Source organism: Notolepis coatsorum (assembly GCF_963971535.1).
Source record: "Notolepis coatsorum genome assembly, chromosome: 8".
In the NCBI taxonomy this organism is placed as follows: Eukaryota; Metazoa; Chordata; class Actinopteri; order Aulopiformes; family Paralepididae; genus Notolepis; species Notolepis coatsorum.
The window spans coordinates 25,436,821-25,458,560 of record NC_140172.1 but is presented as its reverse complement, the minus strand read 5'-3'; the positions used below and the strand labels follow the sequence as shown (position 1 = coordinate 25,458,560).

The 21,740-nt window shown below is 43.7% G+C and overlaps 1 protein-coding gene across 1 annotated transcript in view; it reads right to left on the bottom strand.

Annotated features, from left to right (window-relative positions):
- tspoap1 (TSPO associated protein 1) overlaps positions 1–21,740 on the bottom strand; it is a gene marked incomplete at both ends in the record, with an annotated part of 203,051 nt that overhangs the window by 121,050 nt on the left and 60,261 nt on the right. Inside the window, 3 exons of the mRNA XM_084320339.1 lie at positions 3,984–4,160; positions 7,174–7,302; positions 13,583–13,690. Coding sequence (XP_084176465.1) covers positions 3,984–4,160; positions 7,174–7,302; positions 13,583–13,690 — 414 coding nt within the window. The remainder of the gene's footprint in view (positions 1–3,983; positions 4,161–7,173; positions 7,303–13,582; positions 13,691–21,740) is intronic.

Below are 21,740 nucleotides of genomic sequence, written 5' to 3'. Positions count from 1 at the left end.
GTATCATACATAACATAATTCTGTCCATACCCAAGTCTCTCTCTCCCTCTCTCCTTCTTCACCCCCCCTCTCTCTCTCTCCTCCCCCCCTCTCTTTCTCTCTCTCCCCCCTCTCTTTCTCCTCCCCCTCCCTCTCTCTCTCTCCTCCCCCCTCTCTTTCTCTCTCTCCCCCCCTCTCTCTCCTCCCCCCTCTCTTTCTCTCTCTCTCCCTCTCCCCCCCCTCTCTCTCCTCCCCCCTCTCTTTCTCTCTCTCCTTCTCCCCCCTCTCTCTCCTCCCCCCTCTCTTTCTTTCTTCTCTCTCTCTCCTTCTCTCTCCTCCTCCCCCCTCTCTCTCCTCCCCCCTCGCTCTCTCATCCCCCCTCTCTTTCTTTCTCTCTCTCTCCTTCTCCCCCCTATCTCTCTCTCCTCCCCCCTCTCTCCTTCTCCCCCTCTCTTTCTCTCTCTCTCTCTATCTCCTTGCTGAACTCTTTGTTTTGTTTTATCCGTTTAGTAGTTTTGATTTGTAGTTCGTTTTCATTTTGATTTGATTTGATTTATTATTTGTTTTTGTTTGTTTTATCTGTATAAAAAAAAGTGTTCTCAAATTTCTTTTATATAATCCTGTAAGCCGGGATGGGCCGTGTTGGAACGGCCAGACGCCAAAATAAAATCATTCATTCATTCACCACAGTGTTACAGTAAAGACCACCATTGTTTGACTTGAGACAGTCAGCCACATCGCTCCACCTCTCCTGGTTTAACACCGGCTACTAACACCGTCTGGAACACCCCACTAATAAACCGACCGCTGCCATCAGCTCAGTGCAGCACTCCGTCTGGAACACCCCACTAATAAACCGACCGCTGCCATCAGCTCAGTGCAGGACTCTGTCTGGAAAACCCCACTAATAAACCCGACAGATGTTCATAACCCTGCTCAATAAGCTGTAAATTCACATGCTGAGTAATCAACGACAGGCACTTAAACACGCACATGTTGCATCCACTCCTAATGGTCGGTATCTAACCATCGGCATTGGCACGCTCACTCTCTAATACAGGCTTAAGAGGACTAAATGATGGTGCAGTGCCTGTGCCGTCCAGCAGAGGGCAAGCTTGTTCACAGCATTCTGAACCTGTGGGCAGGTTGATTGATGACTAGGGCTTCCAGCTAGCGCCCGTGATTCCAAGAACGAATGCTAACAATGCCCATTTTTGAGAAACTAAAAGGGACAAGAAACCTTTTCCCAACAATAATGTGCAGGGTGCGAACCACGGGGCATGGCTCCCCTAGATGAGACATCAGCTCCCCTGAAAACATGATTTGTGAATTTTTGGGGGGTCTCTAAAATACTGACAATAAATGCTATTTTTGCCATGCATTTCAAATTTTTCTGTAATTGTCTATATCGTCATCATCGTGTATAATGCGTAGAATTTGGCTATTTTGATGTATGATTCATGATTTGCGCCGTTCACCGTTGGTTCAATAGTGGTGACATGCATGCTATTCTTGCAATTACCATTGGGAGCGTGGCGGCGCTGCAGCCTGCAGGCACAATTCAAACTTCACCTCGCCGTTTTAAAAGAAAAAAAAAATACAGGTATTCAGGATAATGTCGAAAGTTAAACGAAAAATCAAAGAAGTAAGCCTTCTAACCAATTTTACAAAGAAGGCGAAGCAGCCAATGGACTCGACTGAGCAGGAGCCGGTAGGAGCATCTACTTCTTCAATCACAGACAATTTTAATTGACTGCTGGCGACGCTAACAACGTTACACCTGCTGCAGGGACTACTTCTGTGACATGCAGATTTTGAGAATTGGGCAGATCTTCACCATCAGGCGAGTAGTTTTAATACTGTAAAGCAGTCTGGAATAACTTTAAAACAGCAAGTGAGGACGCATCTCGCAGGCAGCTGAGCCCAGGCCTCTGTGGTCGCTTCTGTGTTAAGGTAAGACCTACTTTTCCTAATTACAGTAACTGTATTATTATCATTATTGCTCAATAACTATGGTATGGTTATTGTGCGTTGGTTACATGCGCAGCTGCGCTTGTCTCGTGTGTGGGTGGTGGGGCTCTCACTAGGGATGGGTACCTTTCACATTTGAACCGATACGGTACCGGTACCTGTGAATCGATACCGGTACCCAACGGTACCTTTTTTCTGTACTTTAGTCTCAAGAAATTTAATTTACCTACCTCAGTCGTGAAAAAAAAATGCAAACTTCAAATAACTACAATTTCGACAGTCTTCGGCTTGTCATTGCTCCGACTGCTTTGTTGTTGAATCAAGTCAAATCCTAGGTAAGCATATATTGTGCGTGTGAACGTTGACATGAAAAGAAAAAAGGTTAAAAAAAAAATAGTAAAAAAAAAAGGTAAAAAAAAAGAATAAAAAAAAAAAAAACGGTATCTCACTTGAATCGATACTCGGTAGTACCGACGTGTTTCTGTTCGGTACCTCAAAAGTACCGAATTCGGTACCCATCCCTAGCTCTCACCCTGTCTCTGAGTACTGACCAGGGTGCTGACTGGTGTGATAATGATGCATTTGCCTACTATAATAATGTTAGACTCAATGTGTTTGGTCATGGACTTGTTGGTCGCTATTGGTTCATCCGTGTGTTTATGTGTAAATAGGACTGTTGTGTGTGAATTTTAGTGTTGGATCAGAGGGGTTAATCTGAGCATGTGTATTTCAATATGTGCGTCTTCATCATGCATGCAGGCCACCTGTGTGGCGTGGACTATGTGTGGTTCTGTAACGTTACTCATACCTATAGCCTATGTCAGCAAGCGTCACAGTAAAGTCCTCCCTGTGAGGCACACGCAGCGCTGCTCCCCCCCCCAAAAAAATATAATGAGCTCCCCCGAAGACCATGGTATGGTTCGCACACTGAAAATGTGTCTGGTGTGGAACAATAACCAACATCAAAGTGGCCCTTTAACCCTTTCACCACCACACTACCAAATGGTTAACCCTTTCACTGCGACAATACAGAAGGTTAACCCTTTCACTACCACACTACAGATGGTTAACCTTTCACTACCACACTATAGCAGGTTAACCCTTTCACTACCACACTACAGACGGTTAACCTTTCACTACCACACTACAGAAGGTTAACCTTTCACTACCACACTACAGAAGGTTAACCCTTTCACTACCACACTACAGAAGGTTAACCTTTCACTACCACACTACAGAAGGTTAACCTTTCACTACCACACTACAGACGGTTAACCTTTCACTACCACACTACAGAAGGTTAACCCTTTCACTACCACACTACAGAAGGTTAACCTTTCACTACCACACTACAGAAGGTTAACCTTTCACTACCACACTGCAGAAGGTTAACCCTTTCACTACCACACTACAGAAGGTTAACCCTTTCACCACCACACTACAGACGGTTAACCTTTCACTACCACACTACAGAAGGTTAACCCTTTCACTAGCACACTACAGAAGGTTAACCCTTTCACTACCACACTACAGATGGTTAACCCTTTCACTACCACACTACAGACGGTTAACTCTTTCACTACCACACTACAGAAGGTTAACTCTTTCACTACTACCGCACTACAGAAGGTTAACCTTTCACTACCACACTACAGACGGTTAACCTTTCACTACCACACTACAGAAGGTTAACTCTTTCACTACTACCGCACTACAGACGGTTAACCCTTTCACTACCACACTACAGAAGGTTAACCGGGGCACCACTCCTCTGATCTTCAAAAGGAGATGTTGCTGGTTAGTACCTTGGCAGTGCCCAGGCGTGTGCCCAGCTCTCTGTTCTCCTGCTGGAGGGTTAGTACCTTGGCAGTGCCCAGGCGTGTGCCCAGCTCTCTGTTCTCCTGCTGGAGGGTTAGTACCTTGGCAGTGCCCAGGCGTGTGCCCAGCTCTCTGTTCTCCTGCTGGAGGGTTAGTACCTTGGCAGTGCCCAGGCGTGTGCCCAGCTCTCTGTTCTCCTGCTGGAGGGTTAGTACCTTGGCAGTGCCCAGGCGTGTGCCCAGCTCTCTGTTCTCCTGCTGGAGGGCAGCTATCTCCTTGTCCTTGGACAGCAGTGTGTCTGCGTGCTGAGCCAGGTCACGGGCTCGCTGGCGGGCAAACGCCCTCTTGTACTGCTCCACCGACCCCGGCCTGACCATCGACGGAGCGTTCACCTGCACGAAGGGGGGGGGGGGGGGGGGGTCATGGGGTCAGATCACTGAAAACACCCCAAGCGTGGGTATCAAAGGTTATAAGGGTCAATCATGTAGTACGAACATGAAAGGGCTAGGAGAGAGAGAGAGAGAGAGAGAGAGAGAGAGAGAGAGAGAGAGAGAAAGAGAGAGAGAGAGAGAGAGAGAGTTCTTGTGTGTTGCGTAGGAAATTAAGTCTATAAATAAAATGTAGGTATCTGTCCCAATCGTGTAAGCCAGATAATTTTAAGAACAGCAGAGCTCCAAGAGGTCTTGCTCATTTGGTTTAGCTTTATACAATACCGCTCTAGTGGTTAAAATGAATCTAGTGCAAGTTATGGCGCCGTGCACATTTCAGGTTTACAAAGTCAAACATTGCACTGCTCAATGAGGGCCAGTGTGGAAGGGATGCATGCCAGGCTGTCATGGATGAGGCTAGAAGAGAGACATACAGCCTGATCCAATATATAAGAAACATTTGTGCCTCAAGTAGGGATGTCCGATATTGGCATTAAAATGTAATATCGGAAATGATCGGTATCTTTTATTTAACCTTTATTTACCCAGACAAGCAAGTAAGTTATTTTATTTATTGTCAAAAGTATGCATAATGTTGTGTTAATTCCACGACAAGAGATATGTAATGTTATGGGGGGGGGGGGACCCCGCATATATCGGTATTGGTTGATATCGGTATCGGAAATTAAGAGTTGGACAATATCGGTATATCGGATATCGGTAAAAAAGCCAATATCGAACATCCTTAGCCTCAAGAGAACCTACATACTTGTAAACACAGATAACACACACAGATAGACATCATTAAACTTTGAATGCCCACTCACGAGAATTTTTAACTAACCCACGTTTTTTTTTATATTAGCGATCTGAAATCATATTTCATCAACCGAGTCTACCGTTGGAAATTCAACCACTCCAGGCGCTCAGATGTGAAAAAAGCACCCCCTATCGTCTCCCAGATGGTAATTCACCCTTTTGGATTGAACTCAATAAAAATGAATGAGAAAAAAAATCCCTGACTCCACATTTTACTTCTCACTCACGCAGCCGGGGTGGATCAGATCCACTAATGAGCCTCAGAGCAGCGGAGATTATGTGTTTTTACAGTATACACGGTGAATCAATAAAAGGATCGATTTTTTCTAATGGCGATCAGGAATTGGAATAATCCATTTGGATACCATCTGATCTCAGGTAAGGAATCTATGTTACCAGTCTTAGGATAATCAGACTCGTTTTCACGGAGATATAAGCTTTTATGTGATTATGTGATATGGCTGATTCACTGTGCGAGCGGTCAGGAAATAGAAGAATCGATTTTCAGCTCGCGGTCAGAGCGTGCATGCGTACACATATACTATTGATAATCTAGCGTTTATTTGAAAACGATTCATGACATGGCCGAAAAATTACAACGTTCTAGAATATTCCAGTAAAGGGCGATTATCATGGAATGTCTATACAAAAAAGAGTGCTTTTCAAAATGCTAGAAAACGGAAATGAAGCGATAAAAGAACAATCTGCTACGACAATGTTGACTGGAAAATGAGTCTTTGATAAGCGACGGGCAGATTAGACACATAGCCATAATTTAAAACATAGATTAGGCGATATTAACGTTAACATTGAAGTGGTGCTGGGCATTCAAGGAGGTAAAAAGGAATTAAGCTCGGGCAGTGAAAGTGTTAAGATAAGAGACATGCTTTTACAAAACATTTCACGTTACCCGTGTAAACCTGAAACCAAGGCTTTAAACTGTTATGTATAGAACTATGTCATACTGGAACAGATTACCACTGTACTATAGACTATAATATAATGTATATATTATATGATTTGATATTCTCTGAGGTGATGGCTATAACTATAACTGTGGTGCTTAAGCATTTTAGCTAATTTTGTTCTGGTGAGAGAACTATATTCTTTGTTTTATTAGTATTATTTTAAATTTCAATCGTTTTTACTGATAATTGTAACTGTGAATGGACATCATGTGATGGTTATAATTAATTTGGTATTTTGTGTGGACCCCAGGAAGAATAGTTCTAATGTAGATCCAAAATAAACAAACATAAACATAAACATTGTAAGATGAGCGAGCTACTGTAGCCGTCACAAACTTCAAGCTGAGTGGCATCACTATGAATGACCTCTCCTCTTTATGGCTGCCGGCAAACATTAGTACCTCTGGACAGATGTAAACTGGAAAGGGAAAAGTAATGTAAAATAACTAAAAGAAATCCAGGAAAGTCTGTAAAATAGGACTAAAATAGATATGAAGAAAGTTAAGACTAAAATGTCAATAATTCCCACGAACTAAAACTAAATTATAATTACTAACATGAAATGGAAGACTTGCAGATGTTTTTTGTGTCGTCCTCTTTCTTCCAGCATGGCTGCCTGTAACCATTGGTAACCATCTTAAAAAGAAAATGCCTAATGTCTGTGCAGTCAGTGATAAAGTCGGTAAAAAACTTGTAAAGCACTGGTTCTACAGTGACCCGTTTACAAGCTCCAGTAATAAAACACCAAATTATTATGTTTTTGTTGATATATTTATCAGATAGCATCACATAACCAACTGTTATTTTGCAACAGTTGTCTCTTCCATTGCCATGTACAAAACAATGGTTGCTACGTTACAGGCAGCCATGTTGGAAGACAGAGAACTACACAGAACTACTTCTGTGCAAGGCCTCTATTGTGTGTCATCATACGGTGCCAATCTGTCATGGCGGTTATCAGTAATCCACGAGAGAATAAACTGCTGAGGGGGCTCTTGCTGTTTTTAACAACGTGTGTCCCATTCATCACTTGCTGAACTCTGTTCAGCTCACTATAAGACATTACCAGTGATTCGATTTGATCTGGGTCCTGCTACTTGTTAACGAGTCCTTCCCATCATTTGGGCCAGTATGCTGACAAACAGGCAGAGTGATGCAGTGTAAACACTGTATTATATGCTGCGTTATACCACTTTGAGGTTGGCCTCCTGCAGCTTGCGAGCTCTCTCCTCCAGCCTCTTGGCGATGACAGCCAGCTCCGTGTTCTTCCTCCTCAGACGCCTGACCTTCTCCTCCGTCTCCGGGGCGCTGCTCTTCCGCTGCACACAGAGAGGAGGGGGCCGTATCAACATCTGGCACTGCGGGGCGGAGTAAACAGCTACAGGCCATAACATACTAGACCGTATTGTGACAAACATGCAGGGCTTGACATTAACCTTTTGGCTGAGCAGCCACTGTGGCTTTAGTGGTTTTCCAAAGTCACTAGCCACTCAGCATTTTCACCAGCCAAGAATCACACACACACCAAATATCCAGTTAATTTTTATAGTGTAAAGTTTGGCCACTTGAGACAGACAGACAGACAGACAGACAGACAGACAGACAGACAGACAGACAGACAGACAGACAGACAGACAGACAGACAGACAGAGAGACAGACAGACAGACAGAGAGAGAGAGAGAGAGAGAGAGAGAGAGAGAGAGAGAGAGAGAGAGAGAGAGAGAGAGAGAGAGAGAGAGAGAGAGAGAGAGAGAGAGAGAGAGAGATACTCTTCACTACGACTGATCATCTGGCATCATACCAATCTAGACAGACTCTATCATCCGGCATCATACCAATCTAGACAGACTCTATCATCCGGCATCATACCAATCTAGACAGACTCTATCATCCGGCATCATGCCAATCTAGACTATCATCCGGCATCATGCCAATCTAGACTATCATCTGGCATCATGCCAATCTAGAATCTATCATCTGGCATCATACCAATCTAGAATCTATCTTCTGGCATCATGCCAATCTAGACTCTATCATCTGGCATCATACGAATTGTTTCGGACCAAAATGTCATGAATGAGCACGTTTTTGGGTTGATTGTTAATTTACAGTAGAGCCTGACACCGATTTAATCTGCCAATATTGGACATATTGGTATCGGCCGATAGGAGAAAAATGCTTTGGGTAATTTAGAAATGCTGTCATCACAGTTTGTCCAGCAGTGCGCACTCTGACTCCATTATGTAAGGGATAATGTATAGCTACAAGGTCATTGTCGCAAAATAATTGACCGACACAGAGTTTAGAACTCAACTCAGCAGCACTATCATCATGAATCTCATATATTCTCATGCTTGATAGAGTAGAGAATACGTGGTTTAAAGTTAGGTAGAGAAGACATCAGATGTTTTGCCAGTGACTTCACTCATTAATATACCTAAGATACCCATATACATAAAGATACATTTGTGGAGATTAAGCTACCGGTAATTAGAATAAAACATGCAATGTAAACTAGTTTGGTTCCAGCTCAAATATAATTCAGTTAATGTCTCACACTTTTATTTATTATTTATTTTATTTATAATGTTTTTTTTACAGATGGCGTGGAAGAAGTAAGATGTGGGACTACATACAAAAAAAATATATATATATATGACTGATTCTATACATAAATGATCAGGAGCTGTTAAGTTGCCTAATTTTGAATTGTACTTGTGGTGTTTTGCTCTGCGTCCACTTACTACCTGGTTGCATCCAGATACTTTGGGCCAGTTATATTGTACCTTGTTATATTGTATATTGCACTGTGGTATAACGTCCAGAAATTTTCATTTTGAAAAATGATTTCTCTCTTTTGATGGATGGGAAGCCAATTTTCTTTCCACAGTGGGGTGACAAAGGTGTTCATACTCTCCAAGACATTGTAGGGCAACAAGGTCTCTGAAGTCCCAGATTTACAACAGTTCTCTAACCCCCCGGGCGCTTCTTCTCATGTTCTCTACAGCTGCGTGCAGCAGTGCTGCTCACTGTGTCCCAGGGGGCGCTGCTTTGGAAGCTCACTCCTTCATTTGATACTTGGTACGAAAGATAAAAACAATGGCATTGTCTCTGACCTCGATACATTTATAATTAAGGCATCATATAAACCGTTGCCACTTAATAGATGGAAGGGAGATATTAATACTTCCTTTGATCTGGAATGGCACACAATATGGTCAAATACAGGGGTGTAAAGTACTTGAGTAATTGTACTTTGTTACAATACTTAAGTACTGTTTTTGGGGATTTGCACTTTACTCGAGTATTATTAGGTTTGTATAGTTTCAAGTTTCTTTAATAGTTGTCATACAGAAGTACAGAATACTTTTGTACAAAATGCTTCTTACTGTTGCGCTCCAGAGACTGTGCATGACAAGATAAGTATGAAATAAAAACATAGTAAAAATAGTAAAAATTTGAAGTAAAAAAAGAGGTCACAGTGTTCAGTTTAGACATATGTACAATGTTCGTAGACGTAGTTACCATACAATATACAATACTGTGCAGTGTACTAATATACAATACTATATAGTGCAAGGCATAAATGGACGAGGTGCAGTTTAGGTACAATTCACAGTAGGTGTACGAGTTGTAGTGCAAATCCTTTATCAATAAATATAAAGTGTAAGTGTGTTTGTGTGATCTAAAGTGTGGAGAGTGGGTGCTGCAGTGTGTTGTTTGTTTGAGTGAGTGTGTGCGTGTGGGTGTGTGTGCTGTGTGCATTTGATGGTTGTTGCATAGTGATTATTGTTCGTTTAGCGATTATTGTTCGTTTAGCAGCCTGATGGCCTGGGGATAGAAGCTCCTTCTGAGTCTTTCTGTGCTCGCCATAAGACTCCGGTATCGCTTGCCTGACGGCAGCAGTTCAAAGAGGCAGTTGTTCGGGTGGCTCGAGTCCTTAATAATTCTCTTAGCCTTCCCCTTGCACCGCTTGTTGTAAATGTTCTGGAGGGTGGGAAGCCCCCCTCTAATTGTGCGTTCGGCTGAACGTGTCACTCTTTGTAGTCTGCTACGGTCTTTTGCAGTGCTATTCCCAAACCAGGAGGTGATGTTGCCGGTCAGGATGCTCTCTATTGTACATGAGTAGAAGTTCCTAAGGATCTTCTGACTGACTTGGAACTTCCTTAGGCGCCTGAGGAAGTAGAGGCGTTGTCGTGCCTTCTTCACAACACTGTCAATGTGTGTGGTCCATGTCAAGTCCTCGGATATGTGGGCTCCGAGGTACTTGAAACTGTTCACTCTCTCAACTGGTGCCCCGTCGATGCTGAGGGGGCTGTAGTCCTTGACCCCCGACCTCCTGAAGTCCACAATCATCTCTTTTGTTTTGCTGACGTTCAGGGAGAGGCAGTTCTCCTGACACCACTGTGACAGGTTCTCTACCTCTTCCAGGTAGGCCCTTTCGTCGTTGGCAGAGATCAGGCCCACCACTACTGTGTCATCAGCAAATTTGATGATGGTGTTGTTGTTCCGCTGTGCTACGCAGTCATGTGTGTACAGGGAGTAGAGGAGGGGGCTCAGAACACAGCCCTGGGGGGCCCCTATGTTGAGCGTGATGGATGAGGAGGTGCAGTTGCCGGCTCTTACCACCTGGGGTCTGCCCGTCAGGAAGTCCAGGACCCACTGGCACAGGTCATAGTTCAAGCCCAGGTCCCTGAGCTTGGCTATGAGTTTGGAGGGGACTATGGTATTGAATGCTGAGCTGTAGTCGATGAACAGCATTCTCACATAGTTCCCCTGCCTCTTGTCCAGATGTGATGCTGCTGTGTGCAGCACATGGGCTATGGCGTCCTCCGTGGACCTGTTGGGGCGATATGCAAATTGCAGAGGGTCCAGGTTGATGGGGAGGGAGGAACAGATGTAGCCCTTCACTAGCTTCTCAAAGCACTTCATGGCTATGGAGGTGAGGGCTACAGGGCGGTAGTCGTTGAGGCAAGCGGGCGTAGATTTTTTGGGTACAGGGATGATGGTGGACTTCTTCAGACAGGTGGGGATGACGGCCTGTTCCAAGGACAGGTTGAAGATGTCAGTGAATACCGGGGCCAGTTGGTCGGCACAGACTTTTAGGACGCGGCCGGGGATGCCGTCCGGTCCTGCTGCCTTCCTGATATCCACTTTTTTAAAGATCCGTCTCACCTCATGCTCTGTTACCCTGAACACTGAGTCTCCATCAGCAGACCCCCCCCCCCCCATTGCCGTGGTTTGTAGGCTGGTGTTGTTGTTCACAGCCTCAAACCTCGCATAGAAGGAGTTGAGATCATTTGCTAAGGAGATGTCACTGTTCAGTTTGAGGGGGGTTCCTTTGTAGTCTGTCATTGTTCTGAGGCCCTGCCACATGCCTCTAGAGTCAGCCTGTTCAAACTGAAGTTCAACTTTATCCCTGTAACGCCGTTTTGCCTCTATTACTGCTCTCCTGACGTTGTATCTTGCCATCTTGTGTTCTTCCATGTTGCCTGTCACCAGCCCGGTGTTGTATGCTGATGTGCGCACTTTCAGAGCCTCACGGACGGATTTGTCTACCCAGGGCTTTTGATTTGGGTAGATATTAATTTTGGTGGTGGGGATTATTACTTCTACCTGAGTACAGACATAGTCAATCACCGTTTCGGTGTATTCGTTAATATTGGCTGTGTTATCACGGAATACACTCCATTCTGTGCTTCCCAGCACTGCTTGGAGTGACTCCACTGACGTCACGGCCCAACGCTTAACCTCTCGCGAGACCACCGGCGTTCGCTTGAGACTCTGTTTGTACTTAGGCAAAAGGAAAATGGCGGCGTGATCGCTTTTACCGAATGGACTAAGAGCCTGTGACTTGTACCCATTCTTAAATTGCGAGTATACATGGTCTAATATGTTCTCGCCTCTGGTGGGACAGGTCACATGCTGATAGAAATTCGGCAGCACCTTTTTAAGACGCCCGCTGTTGAAATCCCCCAAGACCAAAATGGCAGCGTCAACATTAGCTGCTTGGAGTTTGTTTACCTCGTCGTGAAGTTTTGAAAGTGCGACCTCAGTGTTCGCGTGTGGTGGAATGTACACTCCGATGAGGATGATGGACGTTAACTCTCTTGGGAGGAAGAAGGGTCGACATTTTATCGTGATAAACTCCAGGTCTGGGGAGCAGTGGTTAGACATTTCCTTTGTGTTGCCTACATCGCACCACTCCTTGTTTATCATGAAGGCAATGCCGCCTCCTTTCTTCTTTAATGACTCTAATGCCGTCCGGTCTTTGCGTAGAACGAAGAAGTGGTCTGCCGGTTCTATTGCATGATTCGGGACATCTGGACTCAGCCAAGTTTCTGTGAAACAGAGGACGTTACAATCCCGAATGTCCCTCTGGAATTGGATCCTTGCTCTGATGTCGTCCAATTTGTTTCCTATCGATTGCACATTGGCCAACAATATGCTGGGCAATGTGGTTCTGTGTCGTTTGGACCTCAGTCTGTTCCGGACCCCGGCTCTCTTTCCTCGTCTTCGCGGCGGCTTCTTGGCGTCTTGGCCATGGCCGGCATAACAAAGGATCTCGGCGGGCCATTTCTGCTGTTCAGCGATCCGATCCAGAGAGCAATCCAAACGGTAAGTTTTTCTTAATCCAATGTCAATGATTGACTGACGGTCATACACATATAATGCACCAACAGTTGGTGCAAATAAAACTCCTAATACTATAAAAATTAACAAAATAAAGCACAGTCTCGTCGGAGCGATCAGAAAGGCAGCCATCAGAGCGGCGCCAGTGTTATTACTTGTACTTTTACTCAATTACATTTACTCCTTTCGTTTAAAATGCAGACCTACAAAGTACAAAGTGCAAATCTTGCAGGTCCAACTATTTTAATTCGTATATTTGTTGTTTGTGCAAGACTAGAAAGCGGGGATCTTTGATTAAACACCTGCTATCAGATGAATAGACCGTCAGGAAAAAAGTTTTAACTTTTAAGTGTGTATTTAGCCAGATACTCTGACTTTTACTTGAGTAAGATTTAGAGACGGTACCCATACTTTCACTTAAGTATAATTTCTGGGTACTTTTTACACCCCTGGTCAAATATATCCCTGTCATCCAGTAATCCAAACCATCAAATGGTACACTATGAATTAGAGCCTGACTGATAGTGGATTTTTAAGGTACCGATATTAGGGAATAAAATATTCTGATATCGATATATCAGCTAATATTAGTTAGTTATAAATATATCAAACAATACATAAAGTGAACTTCAAACTATATTTTCTGTAATAGAAAGAAAAATTATAATAATAATACAAATTTATATTCTCCTTTGGTTCTGTATTTTTAGGCGGGTTTTCTGAAAATAGGGCTTAAGTTTAAGAAAAGAGTTAAAAAATGACGTGAGTCAAGACTGAATAGCTATAGCTTCAGGTTCCTATTCATAGTATCCCATCATAGACAGCTTGGTCAGAGGACAAGAGGTGCAATCAACTAACAGGTGATAACCGTGACCAATGAGCTGAGTCATATTAATTGGCATGACACGTCATAATGAGAATACTATGAATATTATATGATATGAACTCTCATCCTCCAGTCTTACTAGCAGGCCATTCTCCTCTCTCAGCGTGACGCAGGTCTTCTCCAGCTCATCCAGGGCTCGCAGCAGCTCCGAGTTCTGACGCAAAAGGAACCCATAGTCGGTGCCGTTCTGAAACATACAAGAACATCTACATTAGACTTCATTAGCTTGCACATCAGGGCACATATCAAGAGCATCAGTGATTGGTTAAGAACAAGTTAGGGATGGGGCGCAACATGGTCGTCATGCTGCATTTCCGTATCGTTAGTGAAACAAGAAAGGCCAGAAAGGCCAGTAACGTGGTAGAGGTGGAGCTGGACTCTCTAGCGGTGGTAGCGGAGAGGAGGAGCCATGGGCTATGGCGTCCTCCGTGGACCTGTTGGGGCGATATGCAAATTGCAGAGGGTCCAGGTTGATGGGGAGGGAGGAACAGATGTAGCCCTTCACTAGCTTCTCAAAGCACTTCATGGCTATGGAGGTGAGGGCTACAGGGCGGTAGTCGTTGAGGCAAGCGGGCGTAGATTTTTTGGGTACAGGGATGATGGTGGACTTCTTCAGACAGGTGGGGATGACGGCCTGTTCCAAGGACAGGTTGAAGATGTCAGTGAATACCGGGGCCAGTTGGTCGGCACAGACTTTTAGGACGCGGCCGGGGATGCCGTCCGGTCCTGCTGCCTTCCTGATATCCACTTTTTTAAAGATCCGTCTCACCTCATGCTCTGTTACCCTGAACACTGAGTCTCCATCAGCAGACCCCCCCCCCCCCATTGCCGTGGTTTGTAGGCTGGTGTTGTTGTTCACAGCCTCAAACCTCGCATAGAAGGAGTTGAGATCATTTGCTAAGGAGATGTCACTGTTCAGTTTGAGGGGGGTTCCTTTGTAGTCTGTCATTGTTCTGAGGCCCTGCCACATGCCTCTAGAGTCAGCCTGTTCAAACTGAAGTTCAACTTTATCCCTGTAACGCCGTTTTGCCTCTATTACTGCTCTCCTGACGTTGTATCTTGCCATCTTGTGTTCTTCCATGTTGCCTGTCACCAGCCCGGTGTTGTATGCTGATGTGCGCACTTTCAGAGCCTCACGGACGGATTTGTCTACCCAGGGCTTTTGATTTGGGTAGATATTAATTTTGGTGGTGGGGATTATTACTTCTACCTGAGTACAGACATAGTCAATCACCGTTTCGGTGTATTCGTTAATATTGGCTGTGTTATCACGGAATACACTCCATTCTGTGCTTCCCAGCACTGCTTGGAGTGACTCCACTGACGTCACGGCCCAACGCTTAACCTCTCGCGAGACCACCGGCGTTCGCTTGAGACTCTGTTTGTACTTAGGCAAAAGGAAAATGGCGGCGTGATCGCTTTTACCGAATGGACTAAGAGCCTGTGACTTGTACCCATTCTTAAATTGCGAGTATACATGGTCTAATATGTTCTCGCCTCTGGTGGGACAGGTCACATGCTGATAGAAATTCGGCAGCACCTTTTTAAGACGCCCGCTGTTGAAATCCCCCAAGACCAAAATGGCAGCGTCAACATTAGCTGCTTGGAGTTTGTTTACCTCGTCGTGAAGTTTTGAAAGTGCGACCTCAGTGTTCGCGTGTGGTGGAATGTACACTCCGATGAGGATGATGGACGTTAACTCTCTTGGGAGGAAGAAGGGTCGACATTTTATCGTGATAAACTCCAGGTCTGGGGAGCAGTGGTTAGACATTTCCTTTGTGTTGCCTACATCGCACCACTCCTTGTTTATCATGAAGGCAATGCCGCCTCCTTTCTTCTTTAATGACTCTAATGCCGTCCGGTCTTTGCGTAGAACGAAGAAGTGGTCTGCCGGTTCTATTGCATGATTCGGGACATCTGGACTCAGCCAAGTTTCTGTGAAACAGAGGACGTTACAATCCCGAATGTCCCTCTGGAATTGGATCCTTGCTCTGATGTCGTCCAATTTGTTTCCTATCGATTGCACATTGGCCAACAATATGCTGGGCAATGTGGTTCTGTGTCGTTTGGACCTCAGTCTGTTCCGGACCCCGGCTCTCTTTCCTCGTCTTCGCGGCGGCTTCTTGGCGTCTTGGCCATGGCCGGCATAACAAAGGATCTCGGCGGGCCATTTCTGCTGTTCAGCGATCCGATCCAGAGAGCAATCCAAACGGTAAGTTTTTCTTAATCCAATGTCAATGATTGACTGACGGTCATACACATATAATGCACCAACAGTTGGTGCAAATAAAACTCCTAATACTATAAAAATTAACAAAATAAAGCACAGTCTCGTCGGAGCGATCAGAAAGGCAGCCATCAGAGCGGCGCCAGTGTTATTACTTGTACTTTTACTCAATTACATTTACTCCTTTCGTTTAAAATGCAGACCTACAAAGTACAAAGTGCAAATCTTGCAGGTCCAACTATTTTAATTCGTATATTTGTTGTTTGTGCAAGACTAGAAAGCGGGGATCTTTGATTAAACACCTGCTATCAGATGAATAGACCGTCAGGAAAAAAGTTTTAACTTTTAAGTGTGTATTTAGCCAGATACTCTGACTTTTACTTGAGTAAGATTTAGAGACGGTACCCATACTTTCACTTAAGTATAATTTCTGGGTACTTTTTACACCCCTGGTCAAATATATCCCTGTCATCCAGTAATCCAAACCATCAAATGGTACACTATGAATTAGAGCCTGACTGATAGTGGATTTTTAAGGTACCGATATTAGGGAATAAAATATTCTGATATCGATATATCAGCTAATATTAGTTAGTTATAAATATATCAAACAATACATAAAGTGAACTTCAAACTATATTTTCTGTAATAGAAAGAAAAATTATAATAATAATACAAATTTATATTCTCCTTTGGTTCTGTATTTTTAGGCGGGTTTTCTGAAAATAGGGCTTAAGTTTAAGAAAAGAGTTAAAAAATGACGTGAGTCAAGACTGAATAGCTATAGCTTCAGGTTCCTATTCATAGTATCCCATCATAGACAGCTTGGTCAGAGGACAAGAGGTGCAATCAACTAACAGGTGATAACCGTGACCAATGAGCTGAGTCATATTAATTGGCATGACACGTCATAATGAGAATACTATGAATATTATATGATATGAACTCTCATCCTCCAGTCTTACTAGCAGGCCATTCTCCTCTCTCAGCGTGACGCAGGTCTTCTCCAGCTCATCCAGGGCTCGCAGCAGCTCCGAGTTCTGACGCAAAAGGAACCCATAGTCGGTGCCGTTCTGAAACATACAAGAACATCTACATTAGACTTCATTAGCTTGCACATCAGGGCACATATCAAGAGCATCAGTGATTGGTTAAGAACAAGTTAGGGATGGGGCGCAACATGGTCGTCATGCTGCATTTCCGTATCGTTAGTGAAACAAGAAAGGCCAGAAAGGCCAGTAACGTGGTAGAGGTGGAGCTGGACTCTCTAGCGGTGGTAGCGGAGAGGAGGAGCCTTGCTAAGCTCCATGCCATCAGGGACAACCCCTCCCACCCACTATACACAGACTTGGCTGACAGGAGGAGCACGTTCAGTGCTAGGCTCACACTCCCAAGATGTAGCACTGAACGGCACAGGAAGTCCTTCCTTCCGACAGCCATCAGACTTTATAATCATTATAAAGTCTGATGGCTGGTAAAAGCTGCATCAGTGAACACCAAAGCACAACTGGCATCAGGTCGCATACAGAATCGCCAAGTGTAAGAAACCACACACGATAGGAAGCTGAGGATCTCATCCTCCCCGCTGCTCTTGATATGGTGTCCACAATAATTGATGAGACAACCGCCGCAAAATTTAAGTGTATCCCCCTGTCCAATGACACCATTGCAAGACGTATATGTGACATTTCTAATGATCTGGAAGAACAACTCACGGAGTCACTGAAAGACAAACGTTTTGCAATACAAGTGGATGAGGCCACTGACAGCAATAAAGACTGTTTGCTTATTTCCTATGTTCGCTTTGTAAATTCCAAGTCATTAAGTGAAGATCTGCTGTTTTGCAAATATGTCAAAAACAGAGCGACAGCTGATGAGCTCTTCAAAATTATTGACAGTTACCTGACAGAACATGGACTGAAATGGGAGAACTGTGTGGGCTTTTGCTCTGACGGTGCGCAGTCCATTGCAGGGAAAAGGAGGGGGCTACAGGCGCTCATCAAGGGGCTCTCGCCAAACGCGCAATGGGCGCACTGTGTCCTTCACAGAGAGGCGCTGGCGTCAAGACAGCTTAGCCCTGAGCTGAATGAGGTTTTAACAGAAGTTATAAACGTGGTAAATTTCATCAAAATCCGAACCCTGAAAGCGCGCCTGTTCTCTGCGCTGTGTGAGGAGATGGGAGCTGACCATTCTGCTGTGCTGTTTCACAGCGAGGCAAGGTGGCTCTCGCGAGGGAAGGTGTTGTTGCGAGTCTTTGAACTACGAGAGGAGATTCTGGTGTTCTTGGAGGAGAGCATGCAAGAAGCTGCAAGCAAGTTCAATGATGAACAATTTCTGATGAAACTGGCCTATCTCAGCGATGTCTTTGGAAAGCTGAATGAATTAAACCTTCAGCTTCAAGCTTCTAGTATCTGTCATGTCTACTCTAAACTGTATGCTGTTCTGTTTAGTAGTGTCTGTCTGTTTGTCACTAAATGTAATATGAATTGATTACAAAAGGACCCCAATTGAAACAAGCCATTGGCTTTCTTGTTTTTTTTATCCTACTTAGTTGGCCTTGTACTTACTGTCATGTGATTTTTTTCTGCAAACATCTAAATAAAGTATTCTATTCAATTCAATTCAAGGCAAAGATAAATACCTACCTGACCTGGCAAACAAGATCACTGCATTCAGTCGAACGCTGGAGATGTGGGGCAGGCGCCTTGACCACAGTGATCCCCTGTCTCAAGCAGCACATCTCTTCAAGTCACCACAGTGATCCCCTGTCTCAAGCAGCACATCTCTTCAAGTCACCACAGTGATCCCCTGTCTCAGGCAGCACATCTCTTCCCTGAGAGGATTCTTTTTTAAATACTTCCCTAACAACAGTGCTCAGTATGACTGGGTGGTGGATCCATTCAATGCAGCAGGTTGGTATTTTATGTTATTAACTGACTAATTATGACATTTGTGCTGTAGGCTACATATATTTTATTTATGTTGTACATTATATAATAATAATAATAATAATAATAATAATAATAATAATAATAATAATAATAATAATAATAATAATAATAATAATAATAATAATAATAATAATAATAATAATAATAATAATAATAATATGCTACTATCTAGCTGGAATGGATTGTTGTAAAACTGAAATTTGTTGTGTTTAATTTGCAATTAATTACAAATAAAGTATCTCTCTATCTGCCGATTTCAGCTCTGCTGAAGAGGAGCAACTCATGGAAATGACCTCTGACTCCACCCTGAGGCTGAGGTTTACAGCTCAGACACTGAGTGAATTCTGGCTTGGTGTGGAGAGGGAGCATCCACTCATAGGGCAGAGGGCTGTGGGCGTCCTTCTTCCCTTTGCCACATCCTATCTCTGTGAGATTGGATTTTCAGCTGTTGCTTCACTGAAGACAAAGCACAGGTCTAAGCTCAACATTGAGCATGACTTGAGAGTGGCAGTATCAAGCCTGCAACCTCGTTTTGAAAAGATGTGCAGTGCAAAACAGGCTCATTGCAGCCACTAAGGCTGTGATGACTCACATCATTTACTTACATTTTCTCTTTTTTGCACAAATTGCAAAGTTCTTTCACAAGTTATTTCACAAGTTTTTCACAACGTTTTCTATCTATTTTTTTTAAAAGCAGTGTCCTTGAATTGTATTGCAATGTTAAAAGATGTCTCTATTTTTTAAAAAGCAGTCTTGAGTGTCCATTGAATTGTATTGCAATGTTACAAGATGTCTCTATTTTTTACAAAGCAGTCTTGAGTGTCAATTGAATTGTATTGCAATGTTACAAGATGTCTGTATTTTTGAAAAAGCAGTCTTTGAGTATTGGACTGTATTGTTATGTTGTTGCACAATTGCACAGTTGTAAAGTGGTTACACAATTTGAAAGGTCACGATATTGGTGTTATTTCAATAAATTTAAACATGGCCCATTTCATGACTATTTTGTTGGGGCGAGGGGGCCCAAATATTTTGGTCCGCCAAAGGGGGGCCTGACAGAAAAAGTTTGAGAAGCACTGTTATAATGCATCACTGTGCCTCACTGCATCACTGAGCACAGGGTGACAGTTACCATCTTCCTGGACTTTTACTTTTACGATTTTACACTTAGTGTATATTTATGTATATTTTTACTGTATATTTTATATTAGAATGTAACATAGGAAATGTATATCCCGGACCGTATTTTATTCTTAGGCTTATTTTTATTCTTATTCGTGACTTTTGTTTTTGTCTACCCAAATGTTTACTGTTTACTGTGAGTGATTTGTAGTGCCAAATTTCCCTTAGGATGAATAAAGTATTTCTATTCTATTCTATTCTAAACTGTGTGCCGAGACGCTAGAGCGGTTCAGTTGTCAGAGAGTGTTGTTCTGCGCACAGCTCCACCTAACGGGTTAGGGTGACAGATGACAGCCCGCTGACGCGGCTTCTCACGGGGACGCGGCTCGATCGGCCCGCCGCTCGCGCTGAACACACTTTATTATCCTTCACTGACAGAGCACAGCAGGCGAGAGGGAAAACACCACGTCTGATGACATAGCATCGCAGAGGAAACGAAGAGAGAAAGAGAGAGGGTAAAAAAGGAAGTGCGCCACAGAGAAAAGGATCACACATACGGAACATTTGGCCGGATTAGAGAGAGCGGTTCCATCAACAGCTTTGCCCAGAACTGCCTCCTTCCCCCTCTCTTTCTCGACTGCAGCCAGTTCATTGTCATCATACATCTAAGACCTCATTTACTTATCATTCTGTTTAAGTTTCATGGTTTTATTGGCTGGATTTCAATCTCTCTCTCTCTTTTAATTATCAACCCATCGGTGTTCCTAAGCTGGTGATCTGTGGAGCTGCCACAGAGCAGCCAGCTGGACAGAGGAGCATTAGAGGTGGTTGTTGTATATTATCCCAAATGTGTGGTTTTGCTGAATTCCGGATACTCACTCTAGTACAGCGGTTCTCAAACTACGGGTCGTGACCCAAAGTGGGGTCGTGGGTAGGTGACAGTGCATTCCATTGCGCATTGGCAAGAATTCAAATTTTTTTGTTTTAATGTTCTGGCAACATATTTTGGCTAAATATGTCTCGTTTTCTAAATGTGTATTGGTAAGATAGTGCTGTAATACAATTTTATAATAAATATGCATGATCAAGTTCAACAACGTGTTTTTATTTTGATATTCCTTAATTCCACGTTGAAATTACGCAATACATTAAGTGTGGGGTCGCCAAAAAAATCCTAAATAAAATGGGGTGGTGGTATAAAGAAGTTTGAGAACCCCTGCCCTAGTACATTAGAGGAGAGGTGAATCATGCCGTGACTGGCCGGTTCCTCCCTCCTAGTTTACTGAGCACTGAGTCAGGCTGAGGATGTGGCCGTCCTTCCCACGCCTGCATAGAATAATTATTTTTAGATGCAAAAACGCTTCTATATGACCAGCGATGTCACGGACTCACTCCTTCAGTAACTCACTCATGGTTAGCCACTCTGCTCTTAGTCATGGCTCACAGTAAATCGCATCTATGACACACTGTGTGTCCTTGCTCAAATATCCACGCCTGTTCCAAGGACTTTAATAATAATAATAATAATAATAAATTGGATTTAAAGAGAGAAGCACCTTTCTCGGACTCAAGGACACTTTACAAAAAGAGAGAAGCTATATATAAAAGAAAGGGTAAAAATATGAATATTTAGAACAATATTTAGAACAAAAAGCTCTTCCTTACCAAGACTGGCAGAGAGCGCTGGTTTGAAAAGAAATCAAAAACATTACACCAACCCCTACACAAGAGGAGCAGGGTGAGAAGCAGTGCTTGGCTGAACAAGGGACCCTCCATCAGGAACCCGGGAGGGAAGTCCCTAATTGTTCCATCACTTTGAGGGTGGATAATGATGTGACCCTGGTGCGCTCTGGCACATGGTAAATGTACCCGTGGGACTCAGCAGGGGGGACGCCCTGGCAGAGAAGCCCATCATTGCTGCGGGGAGAGCAGATGAA